Raw genomic sequence first — 24,738 nt, 5'->3', positions numbered from 1 at the left:
AAGCTGCCTGCATGGTAATGGGAAAACACAAGGAAGGCGGGAGATAGAAATTCAAGACGATGAGCAAAACGAGAACAAGGTTAAAGCAGGAGTCAACGTCTCGACAAGTCCACTTGTCGAAACGATAGCTCTTGCTTTCACCTTGTTCTCGCTTTGCTCATCGTTCTGCATGGTCCTAGAATTTTTGCAAAAAAAAAAACATCGGATTAATAGGTGGTCGAACTGATACGGAAAGGTTCCTCCAAAAAGTTCCGTTTTGTGTTCGGTCCTAAGATCGCGAAAATCATAACGGTTCGTTTTGATTAACGTTCGGCTGAAAAAAAAAAAACGGTTCAGCCCCGGTTGTCGATTCAGTTCGGGTTCGGTTCGAAACCCTAGTTTTATGGGAAGGTCCTCGTCGTCACGCGTTGGCTGTAACACCGCGTAGCGCATCGTGCCCACGACGTTTGCCTCAGAACGTTAGATATATGCACGGGCTTGACTGCCTTCAACAGCCGCATAACGAGACCAGCGATGGCGTGTCGCGTGTACCCTTGCTGAGAAAGCGCAATAACCATCCAGCTTTCGTCTTCCGGTATACTATCGCCATAATGCATCCTTGAAGCTGCTCCTAAATCGTTGCCGCCACGACCATATTCACACCTTGCTCTCGGAATTGAGGTAGCACACAGCCTTCGTTGCTTCGTACAACAAAACATAAAGTAAAATGATATACGTCATTGTGCAACGTTTAAGCTTTCACGCTCTTCATAAGCAGAGTGGTTATCATCGGTACTTGCAACCACTCAACTTACCATTGCACTCTCTTTGTTTGCATGTAATAGAGGAAAAGAAGCATGAAAAGCGTATAGCTGACGACGCAGAAGCGCACCGGTGACGTAAGAGATGCCCTGGGAACCAACTTTCGCGAGTCACGTAATGCGCATGCGCTCCAGTACTGCAGCTGCGCAAAGTGTATTTAAATTCACGCGCTCTCGTGTTCCCACGCAGTTTGACTAAGGTACTTGACTAAAGGCGGTCACGCGCATAGGTATGGAATCATCGATGCAAGCCTCATCGGAGCCAAAGGGCAGGAACGCCCCTGCCCGCGCCGATTCGGTTCGGTCTTTGTCGTGTTACAGCGTCGACGAGAACGTCCTGGAGGTGCTATGGGGTAAGCGTAACAAGGGGCTTTCCGTAATAACGTGCCGTCTTGTCCTTGCTACTGAAATCGAAATTCTGGAAGGCAAGCAAATTGCAGAGGTTGTCTATTGATTACCTGGGTGGGTAAACGAGCTCGCTGTGACTTTTCTTACCATTTCGGGCCTAATATTACACCCTGACGACGAGCTTAAAATGAGGGAAGAAGATAGGTAAATAGCGTGCAAAGTGGTAATGCTGGTGCTTACTAACTTCGGCTGCCGCATGTAGGGAAGAGCACTCGTGAACTAAGGTTTAGGCGTTCAGTAAAGATCCGCTAGGTGCCAATATTAATTCGGAATCTTGCACAGCGGCGTCTCTCATAACAAACTGAGCAGTTTTCGGGCGCAAACGCTATGGCGAAGTTGGCAAAGCAACTGAGAATCGCGAAAAGAATTCTGCTGGCTTTGCACGTATTTACCAGATTGTGTCGTAGTCTCTGCCTGTTTGTGTTGCCTGTTAGTACCTGTTAACTGGTATCATTTCAAGCATACATGCCAACAGAGTGAAGGTCGTAGCATAAGTGTTGCTGTTTTGCGTCGACTAGTACAGTGTAAAGCAATAATGGGCCAACGTGGGCGCGTGACATAAGCTTCCCAACAGCACGTCTGGGGACGAACGTGATATCTACGAGCGCGTACGCAAATGCATTCTTTGCTGCTTTTGACAAGCGAAATTAGTCGTCGAGACATGGCACTGCGCATGCGCAAGAGCGTGTGCGTGCGTGTGCGTGTTTTAGACACACACGACCGAGGATTTTACGCGTGCTAGCGCCGTGCGTGACTACCGCAGCCACGCAGCTTCCAGTATTCGCACTCGTCGCCTCTGCCTCTTTTACAATACCTCGCGTGTGCTAATGTCTTTTCTGATTCATTTTTTTCGTGCATGGGCGTGTTTTGATAATACGCAGAAAAGCAAACGGTAGGCTGGGCTGTGGTTGCCATTTACATAATGCGAAGCATTCATTATTTGTGGAGAAGTGTTGTATATGCCTAATGTAACTGTTCTGTAGGCAATTGTTATGCACAGATAATAGGCTGTATTGTTTATGTTTATAATACGGAATGTTTGCAATCGCAACAGAACATTGCAAGCCAACTCAAACCCAGTGGCACATACACACCTAGTCGCTACTGTGGCACATAATTTCAGGCTGCAGTATCACCGACGAGGTCGGCTCACCAAAACAGCACTAGGCTCGCCCGTCATGAAGTGCCTGGACTAGAAGGATGCTTCGCATTTAAATTGATCAGCGCATCACGGATTAAATATTATTCTACATTTGTTAAAGAGACACTAAAGATTACCAGAATATCTCGTTAAAGTGATAAAGCAATGGTATAGAACGTCTAAGGTGTCAATATAATTGCGAACAGAGCTTTAGTAACCGAGAAATCGAGGTAGATGCATAACACGATTTGACACCCCCCCGCGACATTCCGGTACTAGCCCGATAACGAAAGCACTCATCATAATTTGTCACTAGTACTCAACTACTCGTATTAAAAAGATCATTTCATTAGATTATAAGACGGAAAGAAATGCTACTTGTCTACTTCTATTCGATTCTAAGAAAAAAATAACATTTTGACGTTACCCTTGAGTAGTATGGGTGATCGAAAGGTTTCGTGTTCGCTCGACTTTGCGCCGCGCGCGCTTTGGAGTTTCAGTTGTTTTATCGCGTCGTGCTGCGGTGGTCCTGCTGGATCGCGAAACTTGCATTTGGAACAAGTAGCGAGAATGCCACGTCCATGCGATGTCGTGGGATGCGCGAACGGTCCGCGGAACTTGGCCAAGGGCAGTTACAGCGGCGAATCCAACGTTACTTATCGCTCTGCGCCAACGAGTGAACCTCTCCGTTCGATGTGGTTAAGTGCCGTACCTCTGCCACAGCGCGCTGGCAAAGAGCCGAAAAATCGCGTAGTGTACTCGCTGCACTTCCGTCCAGAGGATTACGAGTTCAACGCCGACTTACTGAAGTCGGGTGAAGTGCCTTTCAAAGCAGGCCGTCGTCGTAGTAGTACGCAACGACGCCGGTAGCGCGAGCCATGAACAGCAGGTCACGTTCATCAGTGCTTAAATCGCTGAACTCGAGCCCAGCATCACGAGCTAATGTGTCGTTGTCAGGGTCATCCATTGCAACGAGCGTCGAAGTTGGCGTCATAAAATAAAGAACCAGCTTATCGTGGTGCGCTTTCCCTTCCGCTGGCCACTATAGTGCCGCTTTCGCGCTGCTGTCGGCTGTCTTGGCTCTGTTTCTGGCCTCGCGTTTGCGTTTTGTGCAGAAAAGCCGTAGCGCCGTCTGCGGGAGCCGTGTTACTCACCGAGGGCGCAACGACACTATGAGACCATGATGTCTCTACCCCTCGATCGGAGGGCGGGTGATTTGAACTGCGCTAGAGATACGCGGACGCTTCAGAACGCATTTTCTCTTAAAATAAGTCTCTTCTTCGCACGAAACAAGAGTTTTGAGCTTTCTGGGTTGGTATTTCAAGTTCACGTTGACTTAATATTAACCTTTAGTTTCCCTTTATTAGACCATTTTCGGAACCGCGACTACGCAGATCTTCAGGATACAAACAGCGTGACATATTCCGCTTGTTGGCACGTGTACTTGTTTATCCTTTCCTCATGGATTGCATTTCCCCGGCTAACAAATTAATGTTACCGCTCAGCGGGAGACGCGCCCGCATGATTGCAACTTACTCGAATGTTATAGTCGATTTTATGTTCTCGCCGAACTTTGTCATCAGATGGTATGCGCGACATGAATTATGTAGTACTTTCTGGAACGCACGCGGGCGCCAGGGATTACGCTGGAACGCTCGAGTCGTATGTAAAATCCGACGCGCTTCACCCTGTTGCGGCTCGAGGTGGCGTTTGGGCCAGGCATCCACCGAGCCCATCGACGAGTACGTCCAGTGTAGGATTGAAGGAAAAACGTTTGATTTACACTGGCTCCAGATTAGCAAGCCCAATTGTACGAGAATACTAGACGTCATAGTTCACATCGGGGCACGGTTGCCCGCCTTGCTGCAAGAAAGGTGCCCGCTTTTAATATCGTCGACTTTACTAGGTGACTAGACGAGAGAATCTGGTGGCATGTATCCCGGACAATCGCAATCATCAAATCGGTCGCAATATCCCGCCCATGACGTCGCATCATTCAGCCGCACTCCGCCTCCGGTGGTGCTAATTATGCGGAGGCATATTTAGCAAGCACGCGGCACTCTGGGTATAAGAGGACGAAGCCATTCCCACGGTAGCATTCGACGTTGGCCCTTTTCATCATTAGTTTAGGTTGTCAGCTGCAGGTAGAAGGGCGTTTTCTGGACCCATCAGTCAACGCTGCGTTGACTTCAGGATAGGCGCGGATAACTGGGTGAGGTTGCCTCGTGGCAGTCGTCTAATTATGGTCCTTGGCTGTAATGAGACCATCACCTGGGTCGGCCCACACGAAACGCGGTGTACAGCATTTCGCCCTGTTCTGTCCTTATCTCGCGATAGGTAAATTTTAAGGCGCCGATTGAGCTCAATTGCGCTGACATTGAGCCTTAACTTGCATCTGCTGCCTTGTACGCGGTAGTTTTAGGAAGATCTAAGTATTTATACTCGGGCATGGTAGTTGTCTCCTGTCGGTGGATATGTCAAGTGTATCGCGGCCAAAGAAATGAAGCAAGTACGTCGCGTATATATTCAGCACTGTCCTTCGTCGCGCTCACGATGCCTTTTACAGAGCAGCTGTATATATGGCAATCTGGAAAAAAATGTGTCTAAGTTGAAAAAAAAAATTTGGGCCGACCCTGGTAGTGCAAACGGGTCCAAGCTAAATGGCACATAGCCTTGTGGGGAGCACCTGCCTCCATTTCCTCCCGCGTACCCGCGGCGACCCGTTCGCACGTGGCGACGGGTCGTGCCGGCGTAGACAGGGCAGAGAGGCACTACGCGCCCTCCCTTTCTTCGTCGCTCTGATGACGCGCGTACTCCTCTTCTCCTACGCGGCTCACGGGAAAGGGAAACGTATCCGGCGGGCGAGGAGGACTTCCCCTCGCAAAAAGGTAAAAAGGCATAAAAGCGCGCTACCGGGGGAGACTCGCTCTCTTGGGACGTCGACGCCTTGGACCGCCTGCACAGCACCTACCGCATCCCGTGAGTGACCTCGTTTGTCTGACCCACCCAGACAACGAGGCAAGCCTTTTACTACTCTTACTGAGAGGCCGTCCCTCTGCGAGTGTTCGATATTGCTAATAGCAATAAACGTTGTTACCGTTGACACCACTGGTTGTCTTATTCGTCCGAACCCGGCGTAGCCGCGATTCCCGCGCTACGGGTTGGGAGTACCACGGAGCGACTGCGTGGGGCTAGATCCGGAGCTCACCTTCAGGCCTAGCCGCACGCAGAGTGGAACCCCCACATTTGGCGCTACCAACGTGGATCGAATTCGGCAACACGGCGAGTCTTGTGGTGTTTGTTGGCGCTAGGACTACCCACTTTTCAGCGAACAATGGCGGCTGGCTTGTCTGACCTCTCAGATTTGTTCATGTTGTCAAATGTAGCGACGCAAAGTCAGCAGCCTATTGCTAACGCGGCGGCAGCTGCTGAACAAACCGGCAGCTTTGGTTTTGAGTGTTTCACGGGAAGCAGTCAGGCTATAGCGCGAATGCCACGTGGGCAGAGGTTAACCCCAATACGAGGCGTACCCCGTCGGGCCCCTCGCCGCATCGCGACGCGGACACAGAGGCACACATGCCACTAAATAACTCAACCCCGACGGCGGAGGCATCCGGCCCTTTGGGCGAGAGTTTGCCGTCTAGCGAGGCAATGCTGCAAAATGCGTTGCAAATCATGCAGAGCTTAGCCGGCGCCCTGCAAGGCACAATGCAGGCCTCGTCGCAGAGCGAGCGACCACGGATTAAGGTAGACATGCCTACCTACAGTGGGTACCACGATCGCACGAGTGCGAGTGAGTACCTCGACCGTCTACTGTATTACCAGCAGGCAACAGGGCTTTCAGACGCCGAACTAGTCGCGCGCGTGATCCCGGTTTCATTGACCGACCAGGCGGCTCGATGGTTCCGACTGACCGGACACCGATGCCGCACAGTAGAAGAGTTCCGCGCGAACTTCCGCGAAGAATTTCTTCCGGCCAATTACGAGTGGCGTTTGAGGAGAGAGCTGGAGCTTTGTACCCAGCATCCGGACGAGTCCCTGCTGGAATATGTTCGAGCGATGGACGAACTTTATCGTCTCGCGAACCCTCTCGCCACCGATGAAGAGAAAGTTGAGCGCGTCACACGGCAGGCGCACCCCACTTTCGCGGCCTATTTCAGAGGGCGTAGGTTTAGAGACATAGACGAACTCGCCGCCGAGGCGAAGCGCATCCAGGGAGATTCTCGCGGCGCGAGCATACCGCCCGCCTCCACACGCGGCGCTGTCACTCGAGCCTCACTGCGCGTGGAACGGCGGCGCGATCACTTGCCACTCGTCTAGAGTCGACGCGTCGGCATCGTTCGCGGAGCAGCAGGTCCAGCGGAGTTGGGAGTTATCAGACCGCGCTTTGGAACCGTACGCCTACGCGCTGAGAACAGCACCGACTAATGCCGCACTCAGCGCGCCGTGACAGGAACGGGAGGCCGATGCGAGACTGGAGGAGCGGCACACGCCGAACGCAGTTCAAGGAAGCTATGACGGGCCGGAGTGGAGCGACGGCCGCCCAGCCAGGCCACCGAGGCTTCAGCGGCCGCTGCTACCAATGCGGCCGACCAGGGCACATCGCCCGAGACTGCGGCCGCACGCCGAGCCGAGGCCGAGCGCGTGGCTCGGGAAACGGGCGAGGCCGCCGGTGATCCACCTTGGGTCCCGTGCGGCGATGTCGAACATAGCCGGCGGTATCGAATTACTTGCGCCTTCGGCTTGTCGCGTAGGACGTGTTGCGGACTCGCAGGCCCCGTTCATCGAGCTAACGATAGCCCGAAAGAAATTCGCTGCATTATTGGATACTGGAGCAAGCGCTTCATTATTTGGTGACGAGGTGTTGCATAATCTCCGCGAGAACATCCGCTTGAGAGATAATGGCACCACCTTCCGACTTGCTTCCAGCACAGCACAATCCAGCGGTGCAGCGAGGTTAGTGATCCGTCGGGAGAAACGCGTCAGGTGACAACGCCTCGTACACCTCCCGGGTTTATCAGTGGCTGTTATTTTGGGTCGAGACTTTCTCGTCAAGTCGGGCATCGTAATAGACATCGGCAATGGAGGTTACCGAGAGAACGGAACGGGGTGCTTTAAAGGGCCCCTAAAACGGCTCGGACAAATTTTGTAGACGCGTAGGGTACAGCTTAAGTAGAACATTCGCACCACAATTTAAGTGAAGCCTCATCCCCAGCCATGCTTTTCCTCAACTCGTTCGCCGAGCGAGCGGGGCTAAGCTCCGCCTTTAGTGGTCCTGCGTCACGATGCGACGTCACATCGTCCACTTTCGGTTGTTTGGAGCCCGCCCGCGCGAAACCTCTCCGCTAGCCGCTTCGCCGTCGACCCCAAGCGAGAGCTATCGAAGCAGCGTGCGTTGCGAGCATTCTGTCATAGCTCCGAACGTGTCTGGTATTCCGGTAACCACAGGCAAGCTGGTCATTTCGGCGAATGACTGGAGGCATAAACTGAAGCTGATGAAGGAACTTTGTCGTAGACGTACGTGAGCGGCCTGATCGGTCTGCACGGTCCAGACACTTGTTGGCGCAGCGCTTAACCGGCCAAACAAATCACTAATATTGCTCTAACCAAGTGTTAAACATTTTAAAAATTGATAAAAAAAACGTGTTGATGATTACACTCCTGCGAGAAATACGCACCAGCAGCAAAGAATACGCTTCGTTGCTGCTACTGCGTATGGTTGAGCTCCATGCCACCAGGTGGCTGCACCGTGCAATCATTCATTTTCCCTTCTGCTCATCTCATGGCTCATCCCGTTACCACACAGTCAAGCGGCCAGACCCTGTCCCCTTGCGCTTGCGTTTGCCCTAATACCGGACTCGCGAAACGCTATTGCGTTAGTAATCTTCCGGTGTAAAGTGACATCCACAAACGCGGGAGTCCTGGCGCCGATCGGATAGCGGCAGCCCGATGCGCAGCAGCCAGTTCGCTCGTACGCTGCCTTGCAGAGGGACACGATGTCGCAGCTTGACATATTGCCAGTCGCTACGTTTGCAGTCCACAAGGCAACAAAGTGGAATCATAGTGCTCGCGAAAAGACTGAGACCGACTCTGACCGCAGAGCTCTTGTCAAAATGGAGTACGTTGTAACACAAGCAGACGACACTTGCTCTGTGCCGGAAGTGCTTAAGTGTACTCAAAGATTGTTCTTGTGCATTCGCTTTATGTTACTTTCTTTTCATAAAAACAAATTAACTAACATTCCAACTATTACGAAGATCATTTGTTTACCATAAAGTTGGAAAAATTATCGATCACGCGCCCTGGTCAGCCAGATAGCTCGCCCCACTGACGTAATATGGGTGATTTCGGTCATATGGGTAGGGGCGGCTTAAAATTCCGCCGAGCAGTGCGCTGCGATCGGCAGCGATGTGCATTTTTAAAACCTTATAATAAATTACACGCTTTACGCAGAGCACTTAGATGTGTCAATGATCAGAAGGACCTACTCTAACGACTCAGTCCGTTTGTAGAAAATCTCTCACCGCAGAGCTCTTGTCAAAATGGAGTACGTTGTAACACAAGCAGACGACACTTGCTCTGTGCCGGAAGTGCTTAAGTGTACTCAAAAATTGTTCTTGTGCATTCGCTTTATGTTACTTTCTTTTCATAAAAACAAATTAACTAACATTCCAACTATTACGAAGATCATTTGTTTACCATAAAGTTGGAAAAATTATCGATCACGCGCCCTGGTCAGCCAGATAGCTCGCCCCACTGACGTAATATGGGTGATTTCGGTCATATGGGTAGGGGCGGCTTAAAATTCCGCCGAGCAGTGCGCTGCGATCGGCAGCGATGTGCATTTTTAAAACCTTATAATAAATTACACGCTTTACGCAGAGCACTTAGATGTGTCAATGATCAGAAGGACCTACTCTAACGACTCAGTCCGTTTGTAGAAAATCGTCAAAAGCGTTTCAGGGTCCCTTTAAAGCTTTTCGCAACAGCGCCCGTGGCAGCGGAGACACGACAGTCTCCGGGCGCAGCGCGAGTGGGCCACACCCGGCCACAGCCAAGCGAGCGAACCGTAATCGGCGCAGGCGAGGGGAGACACGGTGGCACAACAGTGCGCGACGGTTTTGCGAGGAGTAACGCACCCGCTTTTGTCAGAGGTCAATATGCCGGAGAGAGAACGGGCACGACTGTCGTCGCTGTTGTACGAATACGACGCGATTTTCACTGACCGTCCGGGCCGCACTACGCTAGTCAGGCACAGGATATACACGGGTGACGCTGCGCCATGGAAATGTAATCCTCGGCCGATTAGCTTGACCAAGCGGAAAGCACTTGATAGCGCCTTAGACCCATCGAACAGGCGTGGTGGAAAGGTCGAACAGCCCACGGGGCTTCCCGGTAGTTCTAGTCCCGAAGAAGGACGGTACCTATCGCCTTTGTGTAGACTACCGCAGGCTGAATGAGGTTACGAAGAAGGATGCGTACCCTCTACCCTCCATTTCCTCTTTAGTGTCTAACCTAGGCGGGGCGAAGTACTTTACGACGCTCGATGCTAGTCGTGGATACTTTCAGGTCGAAATGGACGAGCGCGACAAAGAGAAAACGGCTTTCACTTGTCACCGGAGGCTCTTTCAATTTAAGAGAATGTCTTTTGGTTTGGTTGGACCTCCCGCTACTTATCAATGGTTGATGGACCGAGTGCTAGGAGATGCGAAGTGGCAACATGCCCTCGCATATCTGGACGACATAGTGGTTTATTCGAAAACATTCGAGGAGCACTTGCGCCACTTGAGAGACGTCCTAGACAGGCTGAGGTCCGCGGGTATCACGCCGAACCCGAACAAAGCTCAGATAGCTGCGAGCAGAATAGCGCTGTTGGGATTCACGCTGGACAACGGCCGCATCCTGCCGAGTAAGGATAAGCTCGAGGCTATACTGAGGTACCCGTCGCCGAAAGATATCGGCGAACTAAGGCGCTTTCTGGGATTGGTGAACTTTTATCGCCAATTCATTCTAGACTGCGCGGCAGTGCAAGCGCCTTTGACGAAGCTCTTGAGGAAAGACGAACGGTGGACTTGGGGACAAGAGCAGGAGGCGGCACTGCGGGGCCTCACGAAGGTGCTCGCTGACACGGCCGAATTGCAGCTGCCCGATTTTAACAGTAAGTTTGTGATTCAGACGCAAGCGACCTAGGCTTAGGTGCAATTTTGCTTCAGGAGCACGGAGGCACTCTCCGACCGGTTGCGTTCGCGAGTCGTTCGTTGACGCCGGCCGAAAGGAACTACTCGGTGACAGAGGAGTGCCTCGCGATATTTTTCGCTCTGCGAAAGTTCGACTATTACGTCGATGGAGTGGCATTCAAGATTGAGACTGACCACATGGCTCTCACTTGGTTGAGGCGCCTGAGCGAGCCGAGTGGCCGCCTGGCGCGTTGGGCACTGCTGCTGCAGCGTTACTTCACCGTGCGCTACCGCAAAGGAAAAAGCAATGCCGCAGCTGACGCACTTTCGCGAGCGCCAGTCCGAGGCGATGGAGAGGCCCAAGTAAGGGACGCGGAACAACCGTCGATCCTGGGCGAGAGCGTGAACCACGTCGATGTTGTCGGTTCCGCAGGAGTCGTCTTTTGCAGAGAGGAGCTGTTCGAGGCTCAGCAGAAGGACCCGTTTTGTTGAAAAGTGCTCGACGAGCTCCGAAAGCAGGGTGGCGCGGCCGCCCCACACATGGAGGCAGCTGGTATTGCTGTCAGTACTAAGCGCTCGGGTACAGTTGGTAATGCTGTGAGCGCGCTCGATTCTTATCTGCTGAATTCCGACGGCGTCCTGCTGAGGTATATTCGCACCGACGACACAAGTGGGGCGTTTAAGGTGGTGATACCGCGCGCGTTGCGAGGAGCACTGCTACGCTACTTTCACGACTCGTGCATCGCTGGGCACGCGAGCGACGTTAACTTGTGTCGTCTCGCTACCTGGCCAGGCATGAAACGGGACGTGATGCGCTACGCCCGCTCATGTCATGTGTGCCACAGCGTGAAGCCCCGAGGTGGACGACCACCCGGCCTCATGCAGCCTATCGACAGCCAGACTCCCTGGCAAATCGCGGCGTGTGACGTCATGGGACCGTATCCCACCACACCGAGCAGGAACAAATTCTTGCTCGTAGTCACAGATCACTTCAGTAAATGGGTCGAACTTTTCCCCTTGCGAAAACTGACGGCACGAGTGATCATGGATAAGTTGATCGAGGTTTTCACTAGATTTGGCTTTCCGGAGCAGTTGATAACGGACAATGCGTCCTACTTCACCGCGAAGGTTTTCGTCGAGTCGTGCGCTGCACTTGGCATTAAGCACAAGAAAACGACAACTTACCATGCTCAGTCGAACCCACTGAACACCACGTACCCGAGCACACGAGGGTTGGACCCTCCCGCGTGTAGCCGTGCGCGGCTTCGCCGTGTCTGGGGAAAAGGGGATCCTGGGGGTTGAGCCGATGCTGGGTGTTTGGACCTTTAAGGCCCCCCGGCGGAGGCAACACACCTCTTTGGCCTCTGCTTCACATAGACGGCACCCCCGGACTGACCCACCCGGGGGAAATCGGCAGTCGCCTTTTCCTGTCCTCCTCTCCAATCTTCGTCTTTCTCTCCCACTTTTCCAACTTTCCTGTCTTCTCTTCACTTCTTATTACTTCCGTATTTCCTGGCGGCTAGGGTTAACCGTGTGTAATATATCCTGCCTTGGGTATATATATATTAGGTTATAGCGGCGATGCATGGCTGGCGTCTGCAGGTATTCTTCCAACCTTGTAGCGTCCCCTTGTTGGGCTCGGTGGTGGGTGGCCACCATCGCCGCCGAATTTCCCTGCTCTATATGGTAAATAACTTTCCTCCGCTACCTGATCGCTCCCTGAAGAGGGGGCGCACCGATGAGACTTTCACTTTCTTTATGCAGCCAAAACAATCTTTCCCAAAATACCACGTTGTACATAGTCAGAACGATAAGAAAACAGTCAGGATGATCTCACCATTTGTTGTAGCTAAATCTCTCACTGAAGCAATTGGCCCAGGCTATAAAGTAACGAAGATGGGAAGTGGCGATCTTCTCCTGGAACTCCGCGACAAAGTGCAGTATGACAAACTGTCGAAAGTTGTAGCATTTGGGGAAATTCCCGTCTCAGTGGGCCCACACCGAACAATGAACACAGTGCGTGGGGTCGTCTCAGAAGATGACCTCCTTGAACTGAGCGAAAGCGAACTGCTTGAAGGATGGCAAGACCAAAACGTAGTCAAAGTTCAAAGAATAACATTGAGGCGAGATGACAAGCAAATACCTACGAAACACATAATCATTACTTTCGGAACCTGTAACCTACCTGAAATAGAAACCGGTTACTGTAAGCTTCGCGTGAGACCGTATATCCCAAATCCACGTCGATGTTTCAAGTGTCAGCGCTTTGGGCATGGGTCACAGAACTGCAGAGGACGTGCTACTTGTGCGAAGTGTAGCTCTTCTGAACACGCTTCGGACATCTGTACATCAACAAACCATTGTGCCAACTGTGAAGGAGACCACCCCGCCTACTCTCGATCATGCCCTACTTGGAAAAAAGAGAAACAAATCATAGAACTGAAAGTAAAACTGAACCTATCATTTCCAGAGGCACGTAAGCGTTTCGCACTCCAAAATCAGTCCAGTCCTTCCTACACCGATGTGGCGCGCCGGGGGCAGCGCTACATCTTCAGGCGGCCGCGCAAGTCACACGGAGTGTGACGGCGGTTACGCCATCAGCCCCCCTGGCGGGAGCAGCCACGGCTCTTCCGCCCCCGACGACGAAGGGCCAGCAGACCTCCGAGCCTGCCGGTCCCAGGGCCACTGCTCGCGCAGACAGGCCCGAAAAACCCCCGCGCGTGCCCGCTGAGCGGGCGTCATCCAGCGCCTCTGACGAGGCGATGGATGTAACAAAAACTTCTCCGGCGTCTCAGACGCCGAAAGAACGGCGTTGCTCCCTGGAGCGCGCCAACAAAAAAGAAATACCCCGCATCAAGGGGCCTGGAAAGGTCCCTTGAACCAACCTAAGTGATATCTCTTGACACACAGCACATAAACACAAACAAGATGGATACACAAATATTACACTGGAACGTGAGAGGCCTGATCCACAACCTCGATGATATCAAAGAACTCTTACACAAATACAATCCAAAGGTGCTGTGTGTTCAGGAGACACATCTTAAATCTACGCAGAGAAACTTTCTTAGGCAATACGCTATTTTCCGGAAGGACCGAGATGATGCTGTTGCATCGTCCGGCGGTGTAGCAATAATAGTAGACAGAGGCGTTGCTTGTCGGCAACTGCAACTCCGAACTCCTCTTGAGGCAGTTGCTATCCAAGCAGTACTATTCAATAAACTAATTACTATCACGTCCGTATACATAAGTTATCAACTCTCTAGCACAACATTTCAAAGCTTTATTGATGAGCTGCATCACCCTTACATAGTCGTCGGTGATCTAAACGCGCATAACCCACTGTGGGGCGACTCTCGCTGTGATGCGAGAGGACGGCTTGTAGAAAACATCCTGTTCTCTTCAAGTTCCTGCTTGCTGAACAAGAAAAAGCCAACATTTTACAGCTCTACACACAGAACATTTTCTTCGATAGATCTAAGCATAGCATCTAGTACAATTGTGCCATATCTGGAGTGGGATGTCATTAATAACCCTTATGGAAGTGATCACTTCCCCATCGTTCTAAACCTTAAAAAACAAAGTGAGTGTCATGCACATCTTCCTCGATGGAAAGTTGACTCAGCCGACTGGACAAAGTTTCGCGAACTAACACAGCTGCCCTGGAATAATATCTCTGAACTTAGCTTAGACGACGCAGTAGCATACATAACAGCGTTCATTGTTGAGGCTGCATCAGTATGCATTCCCCAAACAAATGGGTTGCCCTCGAAACGACGTATTCCATGGTGGAATGAGGAGTGTAGGGAAGCCAGGAAAAAGCAGAACAAGGCTTGGAGCCTCCTCCGTAACTCCCCAACCACAGAGAATCTGATCAATTTCAAGGCGATCAAGTCGCAAGGTAGAAGAACGCGCCGCCGCGCTAAACGAGAAAGCTGGAAAAACTACATAAGCAGCATTAACTCGTATACAGACGAACGAAAAGCCTGGAACAGGGTTAACAAAATAAAAGGCCGCGAAACTCATCCCTTACCTTTATTAAATACACAAGGAGACACTCTGGAGGATCAGGCAGATTGTCTAGGAGCACATTTCGAGCACATTTCTAGTGCATCTCATTACACAGATACATTCCTAAAATACCAGCGACTAGCAGAACAGATGAAATTGGGTTGGAACAGCTCATCCAATGAAGCATACAATCGTCCATTTGGAATGGCTGAGTTCCAGGCCTCACTAAACTGTTGCAACAAGTCCGCCCCAGGAAGTGACAGAATAATGTATGAGATGATCAGACACCTACACCCTCAAACCCAAGAAACACTACTGTCACTCTTCAATTCTATGTTCTCCGCAGGACACATTCCGTTTGCCTGGAAAGAAGCAATCGTAATCCCCATTCTCAAAGAGGGCAAGGACCCTTCCTCACCCGACAGTTATAGGCCTATAGCTCTGACAAGTTGTATATGCAAATTATTTGAGAAAATGATTAACCGTCGCCTCATCCATTTTCTTGAAAACAACAAGATACTCGATCCCTTACAGTGCGGTTTTAGAGAGGGTAGATGCACAACAGATCACCTTGTCCGCATCGAGACAAATATCCGTGATGCCTTTGTCCACAAACAGTTTTTCCTGTCCGTATTTTTAGATATGGAGAAGGCATACGACACAACCTGGCGTTTTGGAATCCTTCGTGATCTGTCTGAAATGGGAGTTAGAGGCAACTTGCTATGCGTCATACAGAGTTACCTCTCGGATCGCACTTTCCGTGTTAGAGTTGGTAACGTTCTCTCTCGTCCATTTACGCAAGAGGCTGGTGTTCCACAAGGAGGTGTGCTGAGCTGCACTCTCTTTATTGTCAAAATGAACTCCATTCAGACTGCCATACCACATAGTATGTTTTATTCTGTATATGTAGATGATATCCAGATAGGTTTTAAATCCTGTAATCTAAGTATCTGTGAGCGACATGTACAGCTTGGCATAAATAAATTGTCTAAGTGGGCGGACGAAAATGGTTTTAAGCTCAATCCGAGAAAAAGTACCTGCGTCCTGTTCACTAATAAGAGAGGTATACTGGCGGAACCCGTAATCAATCTCAATGGAGAACAGTTATCTGTGAGCTGTGAACACAAATTCTTAGGGATCCTTCTAGACAGTAAGCTAACCTTTGTGCCACACCTGAAGTATCTTAAGGCAAAGTGCCTCAAGACTATGAATCTTCTGAAGCTGTTGTCACGCACAGCTTGGGGAAGTGACAGGAGATGCCTATTAAAGCTGTACAAAAGTCTAATACTGACACGCCTTGACTATGGCGCCATAGTCTATAATTCTGCAGGACCTAGTACTCTAACAATGCTAGATCCTGTCCACCACTTAGGCATTCGCCTTGCTACAGGTGCCTTTAGGACTAGCCCTGTGCAAAGCCTTTACGCCGAATCTAATGAATGGTCCCTATACTACCAAAGGACATATTTAAGTCTTTCGTATGCCTTGAAGGTAAAATCAGCTGTGGATCATCCATGTCATTCAATTATTAACGACTCCTCCATGGCCAGGCTGTTCCGTAACCGCCCATGTGTCCGGCCTCCTCTGTCCCTCCGGTTGGAAGCACTCTCAGAAAAACAGGGGTCTCTCTTTTAGAGAATGTCTTAATGGCGCCCTCTCGGCTTCCATCGCCTTGGGAGTGGCAAACTATCCAATGTGACATCTCTTTCTTAGAATTACCTAAACACGCACCTGAGGCTCACATAGTCACATTTTATTGAACTTAAAGAGAAGTATTCTTGTGACGAATATTACACAGATGCTTCGAAGTCTCCTGCTGGTGTTGCTTACGCAGCTCTGGGACCCTCATTTTCAACATCAGGGCCACTAAACCCACACACCAGTATCTTTACGGCAGAAGCATACGGTGTACTTTCGGCTATTAAACACATAAGGCGCACAAATGTCGCTAAGGCTGTTGTCTTTACAGACTCGCTAAGTGTCGTGAGAGCGCTGATTAGCTTACGAAAGCATAAGAATCCCGTTTTGAATGAGTTGTATAGTTTGTTGTGCTCCGCATATATCTGCAACCAAGCGATTATCCTATGCTGGGTACCTGGCCATAAAGGTATAAAAGGCAACGTAGCAGCTGACGAAAACGCTACGTCAGTGAGTTTTAGCGACACAGATGGAAATATCCCCATTCCTGCCACAGACCTAAAGCTCTTTCTGCGCCGTAAATTGAGGAAACATTGGCAAGCAGAGTGGGATACACAAACATTGAACAAGTTACATATTATAAAACCAAGATTGCGGAATTGGATAAGTGACAAAACAGCACGGTACAAAGAAGTACTTCTTTGCCGATTAAGAATAGGACATACTTACAGTACTCACTCCTACCTCTTAATTCGCGGGGAACCTCCTACTTGTAGTAGGTGCGGCGATGGCCTGACTGTCATCCATGTTCTTATCCAGTGCCCTGCAATAGAAACGGAGAGGAAAAAGTATTTCCCTTCTGCATATCGCGAAAATATACCTCTCCATCCTGCATTTTTTCTTAGTGACGAACCGTTTTTCAAACTGCAAACAGTCTTAGATTTTTTAGACGAAACTGACATCCTGAAAATCATTTGGCCAGGAAATTTTAACACGTGATTACCAGCCCTTGCATTCGAGGGCCGTCTTGATGATTTAATGTAACTGTTGTCTCGTTTTCGTATGTTTTTTATCAAAACACAACTGCCATCGTTCACGTCCATAATTAATCAGTGTCATTGTTTTACTAGCTATATATTGACGTCATCTACAGCGAAAGTTTTTAGGCCCTTATACAGCCATGTCACACCTACCATAATAAATTCACTGTCCACCCCATTCAGAATAAATCCTTTAAATTACCATTTGTCATGGCGCTCTTTGGCCATAACTGGCCCTTGCGCCATTAAAAACCACATATCATCGAACCCACTGAACGGGTCAATCGCAGCATTAAGCACATGCCTGTCGCGTTCTCTGAAAGACATAAGGACTGGGATACCTACCTTCCAGAGATCGGGTTTGCATTGCGATCGACAGTGAACCGCTCGACTGGGTATCCGCCTTCTTCTCTCAACCTGGGGAGAGAGCTGCCGAATCTGATCGATAGAGTTCTCGCGGATCGCAGCGGAATATCGGTCGCGCCGGCAGCACGAGCTGAATACGCGACGCACCTACGTGCCAAGATGACAGAAGCTTTACACAAAGCACGCAGTAATCTTCGCACTGCTAGGGCGCAACAGAAGGCGCAGTACGACCGCTCGCATCGGCACGTCCGCTACGAAGTGGGCGATCTGGTGCTTCGACGCCAGCACGCTCTCAGCAATTCTAGCAAACAGTTCGCTGCCTCGCTGGCGCCGAAGTGGACTGGGCCGTATCAAGTGCGAGAGAAGGCTTCCTCGCTCGTTTACCGGCTCGAGAACATGAAAGGAAAGCCGATCGGCGGGCCGGTATATGTATGCGACCTGAAACGCTACGCGCCGCGTGACGAGCAGTTGGATGAAAACCAGACCCTCCTTCAACGACGCTCGGTGAGAGAGAGCAGCCAGAACCGAACGAGCCCGCCGCCGCGCTACAACTTGCGTAGCAAGAGGAAACCCTCCGGCACTGCCGGGCCCGTTTGATGTTTCCGGCGGAGTACAAGGCGTTACGCGTAATGCGAGTGTTAACCTTATCTGTGCCGACTTTCACCACGCAGATGGACCACAACACCAACTCTAAGCGCCGCCGAGACGACTCGGCGGCGGGACACCCACGATTTGAGGTGTCCCCTCGAGGGCCCTCGACCCACCAGGGGCGTCGCCAGGCCTCACCCCGGACGCCCGCAGGGCCAGCCCATCGCGGACGGCGTCACCGTTTCCTCGGGGACCCATCACCTCGCCGCCTCATCTCTCCGTCCGAGGCCCAATCAGGGCCACCAAGGGAACCCGACGCAACGAACCCCAGGCAGCCAAGCCGCGGCACCCGGGACGTGGCTACCTGGACGTCACAGGATGGCGTTGACCCGCCAGCCGCTTATGTATCAGACCGACCCTGGCGCCGGCAGGAGAGGGCCCGACTCGGAACGCCTCCGGAACGGCTGTTCCGGCTCTTCCAGGGCCGGACCCTACGCGATGCCTACCGGAGGGCGGAGGGCGCCTGCTTGCCCCTGCCGGCGGGTACAAGGCTGTGCGGCTGTGGCGCGGTCCGCCTCCACAAGAGCCACGACCGAGGGGCCCTGCACCGGCTCCGGACAAGAGCAACCAGTACGCCACCGCCGCAGCCACGACCACCAAACGGAGCGGTCCAGGCCATGCTGGCCCGAGCGGCCCGCGAGAACGAGTTCGCGGAATGGCTGCTCCACGTGGCGACCGGACACCCAGGCACCGCTGCTGGGACGGCAAATCAGCCAGCAGCGGAGCCACCAGAAGCGGAGCAGCCAGCGGCGGAACTACCGGCAGCGGAGCAGCCAGCCGTGAAGACGACGGCTTGCACAGCGAGCGAAGATGCTGCGGCGGTGGCCGACAGCAACAACGAGGCGGCGGAGGAGCTCCAGGAGATGGAGACCGGTTTCTGGGCCATCCTTGACCAATAAAGCGGCGTCCGACTCTTTGCGTCCGAGGGCCTTCTTAAGGGGAGGAGGATGTGGGGAGCACCCGCCTCCATTTCCTCCCGCGTACCCGCGGCGACCTGTTCGCACGTGGCGACGGGTCGTGCCGGCGTAGACAGGGCAGAGTGGCACTACGTCGCACGTGGCGACGGGTCGTGCCGGCTTGGACAGGGGAGAGAGGCACTACGCGCCCTCCCTTTCTTCGTCGCTCTGATGACACGCGTACTCTTCTCCTACGCGGCTCACGGGAAAGGGAAACGTATCCGGCGGGCGAGGAGGACTTCCCCTCGCAAAAAGGTAAAAAGGCATAAAAGCGCGCTACCGGGGGAGACTCGCTCTCTTGGGGACGCCGACGCCTTGGACCGCCTGCACAGCACCTGCCGCATCCCGTGAGTGACCTCGTTTGTCTGACCCATCCAGACAACGAGGCAAGCCTTTTACTTTTACTGAGGACGTCCCTCTGCGAGTGTTAGATTTTGCTAATAACAAAAAACGTTGTTACCGTTGACACCGCTGGTTGCTTTATTCGTCCGAACCCGGCGTAGCCGCGATTCCCACGCTACGGGTTGGGAGTACCACGGAGCGACTGCGTGGGGCTAGATCCGGAGCTCGCCTTCAGCCCTAGCCGCACGCATAGTGGGACCCCACAACCTGTAACGTGCCCTTGAACTACTCATGTCGTACGAGGGACCCAAAAAATTCCCAGGCATAAGGGTAGGAACAGATGATTTAGATAAAATGTTTCGCACAACTTCTTCAAAAAGGGCTCGCAAATATTACCGCGTAAACGCGCGCTAGCGCCGCGTCTTCCAGAGGTGTCTCTGTTGCCGGATAATTCCAGCGTGGAATTTCACTTCTCGTTTGTCTTCGTAATGGGTAGGCGGCGTTGGGGCTATGAGCCATTCCTTAAGGTGGTATTCCTTAAGGTGCATATCGCTTCAGCGTTAACGACGATCTTTTACTGTTTGCCTTCAGAGAGAGGCTCGTGGTTTGATCGTACAGTAACTGCGTGTTCCCTAAACAACTTCATGGCACCTTCGACTCGTCCCGTGTACACACGGGCTGTGAGACGCGCTACATGCCTCGTACTTGCCTTTGTAAGCTCGGAGAAGCTACTTCGTAAAGGAGTGTGCTGATACCTGGCCACATGGACATGGAGCTGCCATGTTTATGCCAAGCCTGATGCCGTGCAGGGCTCTGGCAGGAACTTTAGCAGCCGACCACGCTATAGCGGAGAATCCCGACTTTCGAACTGCCTCACGTGGCATCGGCGCCGCGCCGTTGGCACCTTCGACCGGCCAGAGGATGCTGCGACCCCTTCGTTTATTACCACAGTGTCGCCGACGCCGACCACAAGCGAAACAAAGTGACTCGTTCATAACCCACGACACGCATACTTTCTCATTCGTGTGGATGTTGCGCACCGGGCATTTTGGAGTTTCGGCTTGTTCGCGCTTCGGCGTCTCGATCGCGAACATGCCGTCTCATGCGAAACCCGCGTACTTCAACTTTTTCAGATCTGCCCCTGTAGCCTTTTGAAACGCGATCGGAGGTGCAAGACGCCTAACGCATCCCTTCTATTTTGTTTCTCCCCACCCCTCGTTCGCTAGGCTATTCTGGTGCTACTTTCAAATGCGGAAAGCGTTAGCACAAGGTGTATACCGGGCGTCCCAGATAATTTGCACCAAGATTTTTGAAGCACAGGAACTCTGGGAAATTCACTCTCTCGGTTCTCTCCTCCAGAACGGTGAAGCTGCTGACGTTAAGAGAAACCCAGCGCGCTTCTAACGGATCCACCGTAAACTATACTAAACGCAGAGGAAGGCACGCGCCACTGGTTTACTTGGAGTAGTATTGGATGACGTCGCCTCCGCGCACTGAGGCAGGCGTGCCCTTTATCCTCACTGCTGTTAATGATGTACATGTTGAGGACGGAGAGGGCGCTATAGGAAGTAATATCGGGTTTCGTCTTTTATAGAAATATGGGCGGGTACATTAGTAGAGCAGCAGCATCCAGGTTTATTTTATGCGGACGAAATTGCATTGCTATAGCTAACAAGCAAAGTCGTTTGCAACGTCTCGCTGATCTGTAGACAGGAAGGTGATAATTTCGGTTTGACATTTAGCGTTACAAAATCGGGTGTCATGCTGTTCAATGAAAACGGTGAACAGACAGTGGCATTACAGGGCCAGAAAATACCTCGGGTAAAAGAATATAATTATCTTGGTATATGGATAAACGAAGGCAATAAACATATGGAAACAAAGAAATAAAACAGTAAAGGGGAAGAGAAATGCAGCCATAATGAAGCGCAGAGTGCCTTGGGGATACCATAGCTACGAGGTGCTCCGGGGTATGCGGAAAGGTATAATGGTTCCAGGACTCGCTTTTGGTAATGCGGTTGTTCGTATTTTGAAATCAGGCGTACTATCAGGACTCGATCACAATCAAAGGTAAGTGGGACGCCTCGCATTGGGCGCTCACGGGAAGACTACAAATGAAGCTGTGCCGGTGATATGGGCTGGAGAAGTTTTGAAGGGAGGGACGCATACAGTAAAATTGATAATGAACGACTGAGAACTATGGAAGAAAGTAAATGGGCTGGGAGAGTGTTCAGGTATTTGTGCAGGAAAACCATTGATTCACAGTGGAGGAAAAGAACGAGAAAGCTTGCCAGCAAGTTTGCAGCCTGTAGGGCGAGTAACACGGCAACAAAGAACGTTAAGCGGAAAGTCGGAGAGGCTTAATCTCGTAGGTGGCCGCAGTGGAAAAACGACCTGCCATGAGTAACTACTTAAGAAATGACTAAACCAGGAAAGAAACCATTTATGATAACTCAATGGGAAGCTCATTAGTTTTCGAAGAAATATTAGGATGCCTTAGAACATGGTCCTATGAAATGAGATATAAGAAGGAAGCATGTGCTTGCTGCGGTAAAGCTAGGGAAACGATGGCGCATGTTTTATTAGAATGTGAAGATATTTGTAGAGCGGTCGATTTAGGCACCACTGGACTCCTTGAAGCTCTTGTGTTAAGAGAGCAGGGGGAAAGTAAACATGTCCGCAATATAGATTCGCAAGAGGCGATTGGAAGATTGGTGGAAGAAAAGTAAGGGAAACAACAAAAACGGAGACGTTCAAAGACAAAGTTGAATGAATGAATGAATGAATGAAAACTGAATGAATGAATGAAAACTGAATGAATGAATGAAAACTGAATGAATGAATGAAAACTGAATGAATGAATGAAAACTGAATGAATGAATGAAAACTGAATGAATGAATGAAAACTGAATGAATGAAAACTGAATGAATGAAAACTGAATGAATGAAAACTGAATGAATGAAAACTGAATGAATGAAAACTGAATGAATGAATGAATGAAAACTGAATGAATGAATGAATGAAAACTGAATGAATGAATGAATGAATGAAAACTGAATGAATGAAGTCAAAAAACTTGGTTATGGGAATTCATCGTGGGTTCTTTTCTTTTTTAACGTAGTTGGGTTATTAGGCAGTATAATAGCAAGAATTTGGTGGCGCAACCCACCGCCCTGTTCCAAAGTGGACGCTACAAACATTCTTCCGCGTTAGCGGTGGCGCTGGCCTGACGGAAAGAAAAAAATTGTCATTGCACATTGCATGATTTGAATGCGAAAGCATCGTTACCTGTCTCATTCGTTACGTCCATGATACGTGACGTCATTGTCACGTGTCCTTCACACCTCTATTTTGATCCACATTAATTCATCTCTAATTTGTACAACCTTAATCCGCTTTATTTCACCTTAATTCATGTTACTCCACCTTCAGTCACCTTACTTTAACTTGTTCTAACTTTATTTCCCTCTAATTTACCGTGGGATTTCGCAGTTCCAGCCGTAGCAGATCCATCGCCATGGATGTGACGTCATCACTTCGTCACGTGGGTTTCGGTACCGTCGGATGTTAACGCCGCACGCTCGCCAGATTTTCCGCTTCACAGGGCATATAATGCTTTCGCATTAAGAAAGAAACTCGGTGCCCTTCCACTCTGCGGAGGATGCCCACCGAAACTGTGTGTGGGCCCCTTAATGGCGAACTGCACCTCCGCCACGGGTCGGCCAGGCATTGCACTTTCTTCGGGATCGGCCCACGTATGGGGAGTTTTTCCTTACCACGCCAACGACATGAAAATTTCCTTCGACAGTAGAGGTATACAGCTTCGTTGTAAAAGAAAACGAAACTTCCTTCCGAGGCTACCATTCGCCGCAAGCGTTTCCCAGTAAATATTATGGGTGCATAAGCTGGCATTGCAGGAAAGCAACCACTCTAGCCTACGAAGCAGGGAGTGACATCACAACAATTTCTTCTGTAAGAACCCATAAGAACCCGCCTAGCAACTGCTTTCTTTTGTGTTCTGATATAGCGCTTTGCAAAAGCCACGCACAGTTAGCACGCCAGAAGAGCAGCGCGACTTGTTCTGCTTTTAAGCCAATACGGAAAGGTGGGGAGGGGGGGGGGGGCAGTCTGAGGATGCTGACCCGAGTGCAGCTAGTCTTGCGTTGGCCCGAGTCTTTTTCTTCAAATGCCGAATTTCGCCCAGAACATGGCCAGTTTTCTCTGCAACCAACTTGACTGAGCCATACGAGGTTACTGTAGCTGCGGCTTGTAAGAGTTCGGGTCGGGCATGTCATAAGAGGTAGCTGGCCCATGCCGTCGTCCGACTCACGCACGCTAAGGTCGTTGTTGAAGAGAAGAACCTGTTATTGTCGAGAACTAGGAGTGCGGGATTTATTTACAATATCTACATAAAGTGTGGAGAGTGTTACATTTCATCAGTCTAGCATGAATGAAAACGAAGCACACCGAAGAGCCGAAAATAGCTGCTTAAACCCTCTGTGCCGTCCAACCTTCGTCGAATCGGAGCGTTCAGTCATCGAACCTTCAGCCTTTGAGTGCGAAAACTCACTTCCGCACTTGTTTCACTGAAAACACCGGAGTGGGGCCTCGTAGACTGGGGTTGTCACGCTTGACTCAAGCTGGCGCGTCTGTCCAACGACCGGAGTCCCAGGGGGAGCGCCGTAGGACACCCTTTTCCCGGAGTCTTCCTCCTCCAATTGGTCCGTGAAGGCGACAGTGAACCAGCTAACAATACTTGGTCTGCCAAACGTGTCTAGCCTTACTGGTGGCGTAGCGCTGTCTGAAGGGCCTATTGTTGGCTTCACGAAACGCTTCGTCGCGGCGGGGCAGGAGAGGGCAGGTCACCACCCCCGCTGGCCGACTGTAACAGGCTCGTATGATTTTCTTGGCTATCACGCGCCTGCTCGTCGCCCGCTCGAGCCCCCGAAGGCGGTTTGGGGACCCTCGTGAGTTTAAGTTCCTTGGGTTGACGCGAACGCAATGTCCCAAGCCTGCCTTGCGTTCTGTGCATGTTGAGTTGGGGCTCGCTGTCTTCTTGGGGCCGCAATTCTAAAACTCCAATTCTACCACAGCTTCGCTTGCCAACCATCTTCATGGCAGCGTGAATTGGAGCCGAATTTTTTCATACTTTGCGGGATTTCGTTTTTATCGGCAAAGACAACCAAGTAAGTTTTAGCAAGCAGGCAATG

General features: G+C 51.0%; 1 protein-coding gene across 1 annotated transcript in view; it reads left to right on the top strand.

Moving 5' to 3' along the window:
* Positions 1–973: 973 nt before the first annotated feature.
* LOC135901123 (uncharacterized) overlaps positions 974–24,738 on the top strand; it is a 33,802-nt gene continuing 10,037 nt past the window's right edge. Inside the window, exon 1 of the mRNA XM_065430798.2 lies at positions 974–1,153. Within this exon, the coding sequence (XP_065286870.1) occupies positions 1,033–1,153 (121 nt within the window). The 5' untranslated portion in view covers positions 974–1,032. The remainder of the gene's footprint in view (positions 1,154–24,738) is intronic.

The sequence above is a fragment of the Dermacentor albipictus genome, chromosome 1, assembly GCF_038994185.2.
Source record: "Dermacentor albipictus isolate Rhodes 1998 colony chromosome 1, USDA_Dalb.pri_finalv2, whole genome shotgun sequence".
NCBI classification, from domain to species: domain Eukaryota; kingdom Metazoa; phylum Arthropoda; class Arachnida; order Ixodida; family Ixodidae; genus Dermacentor; species Dermacentor albipictus.
The sequence above is the reverse complement of the archived record's forward strand: the minus strand, read 5'-3'. Positions and strand labels throughout refer to the sequence as shown.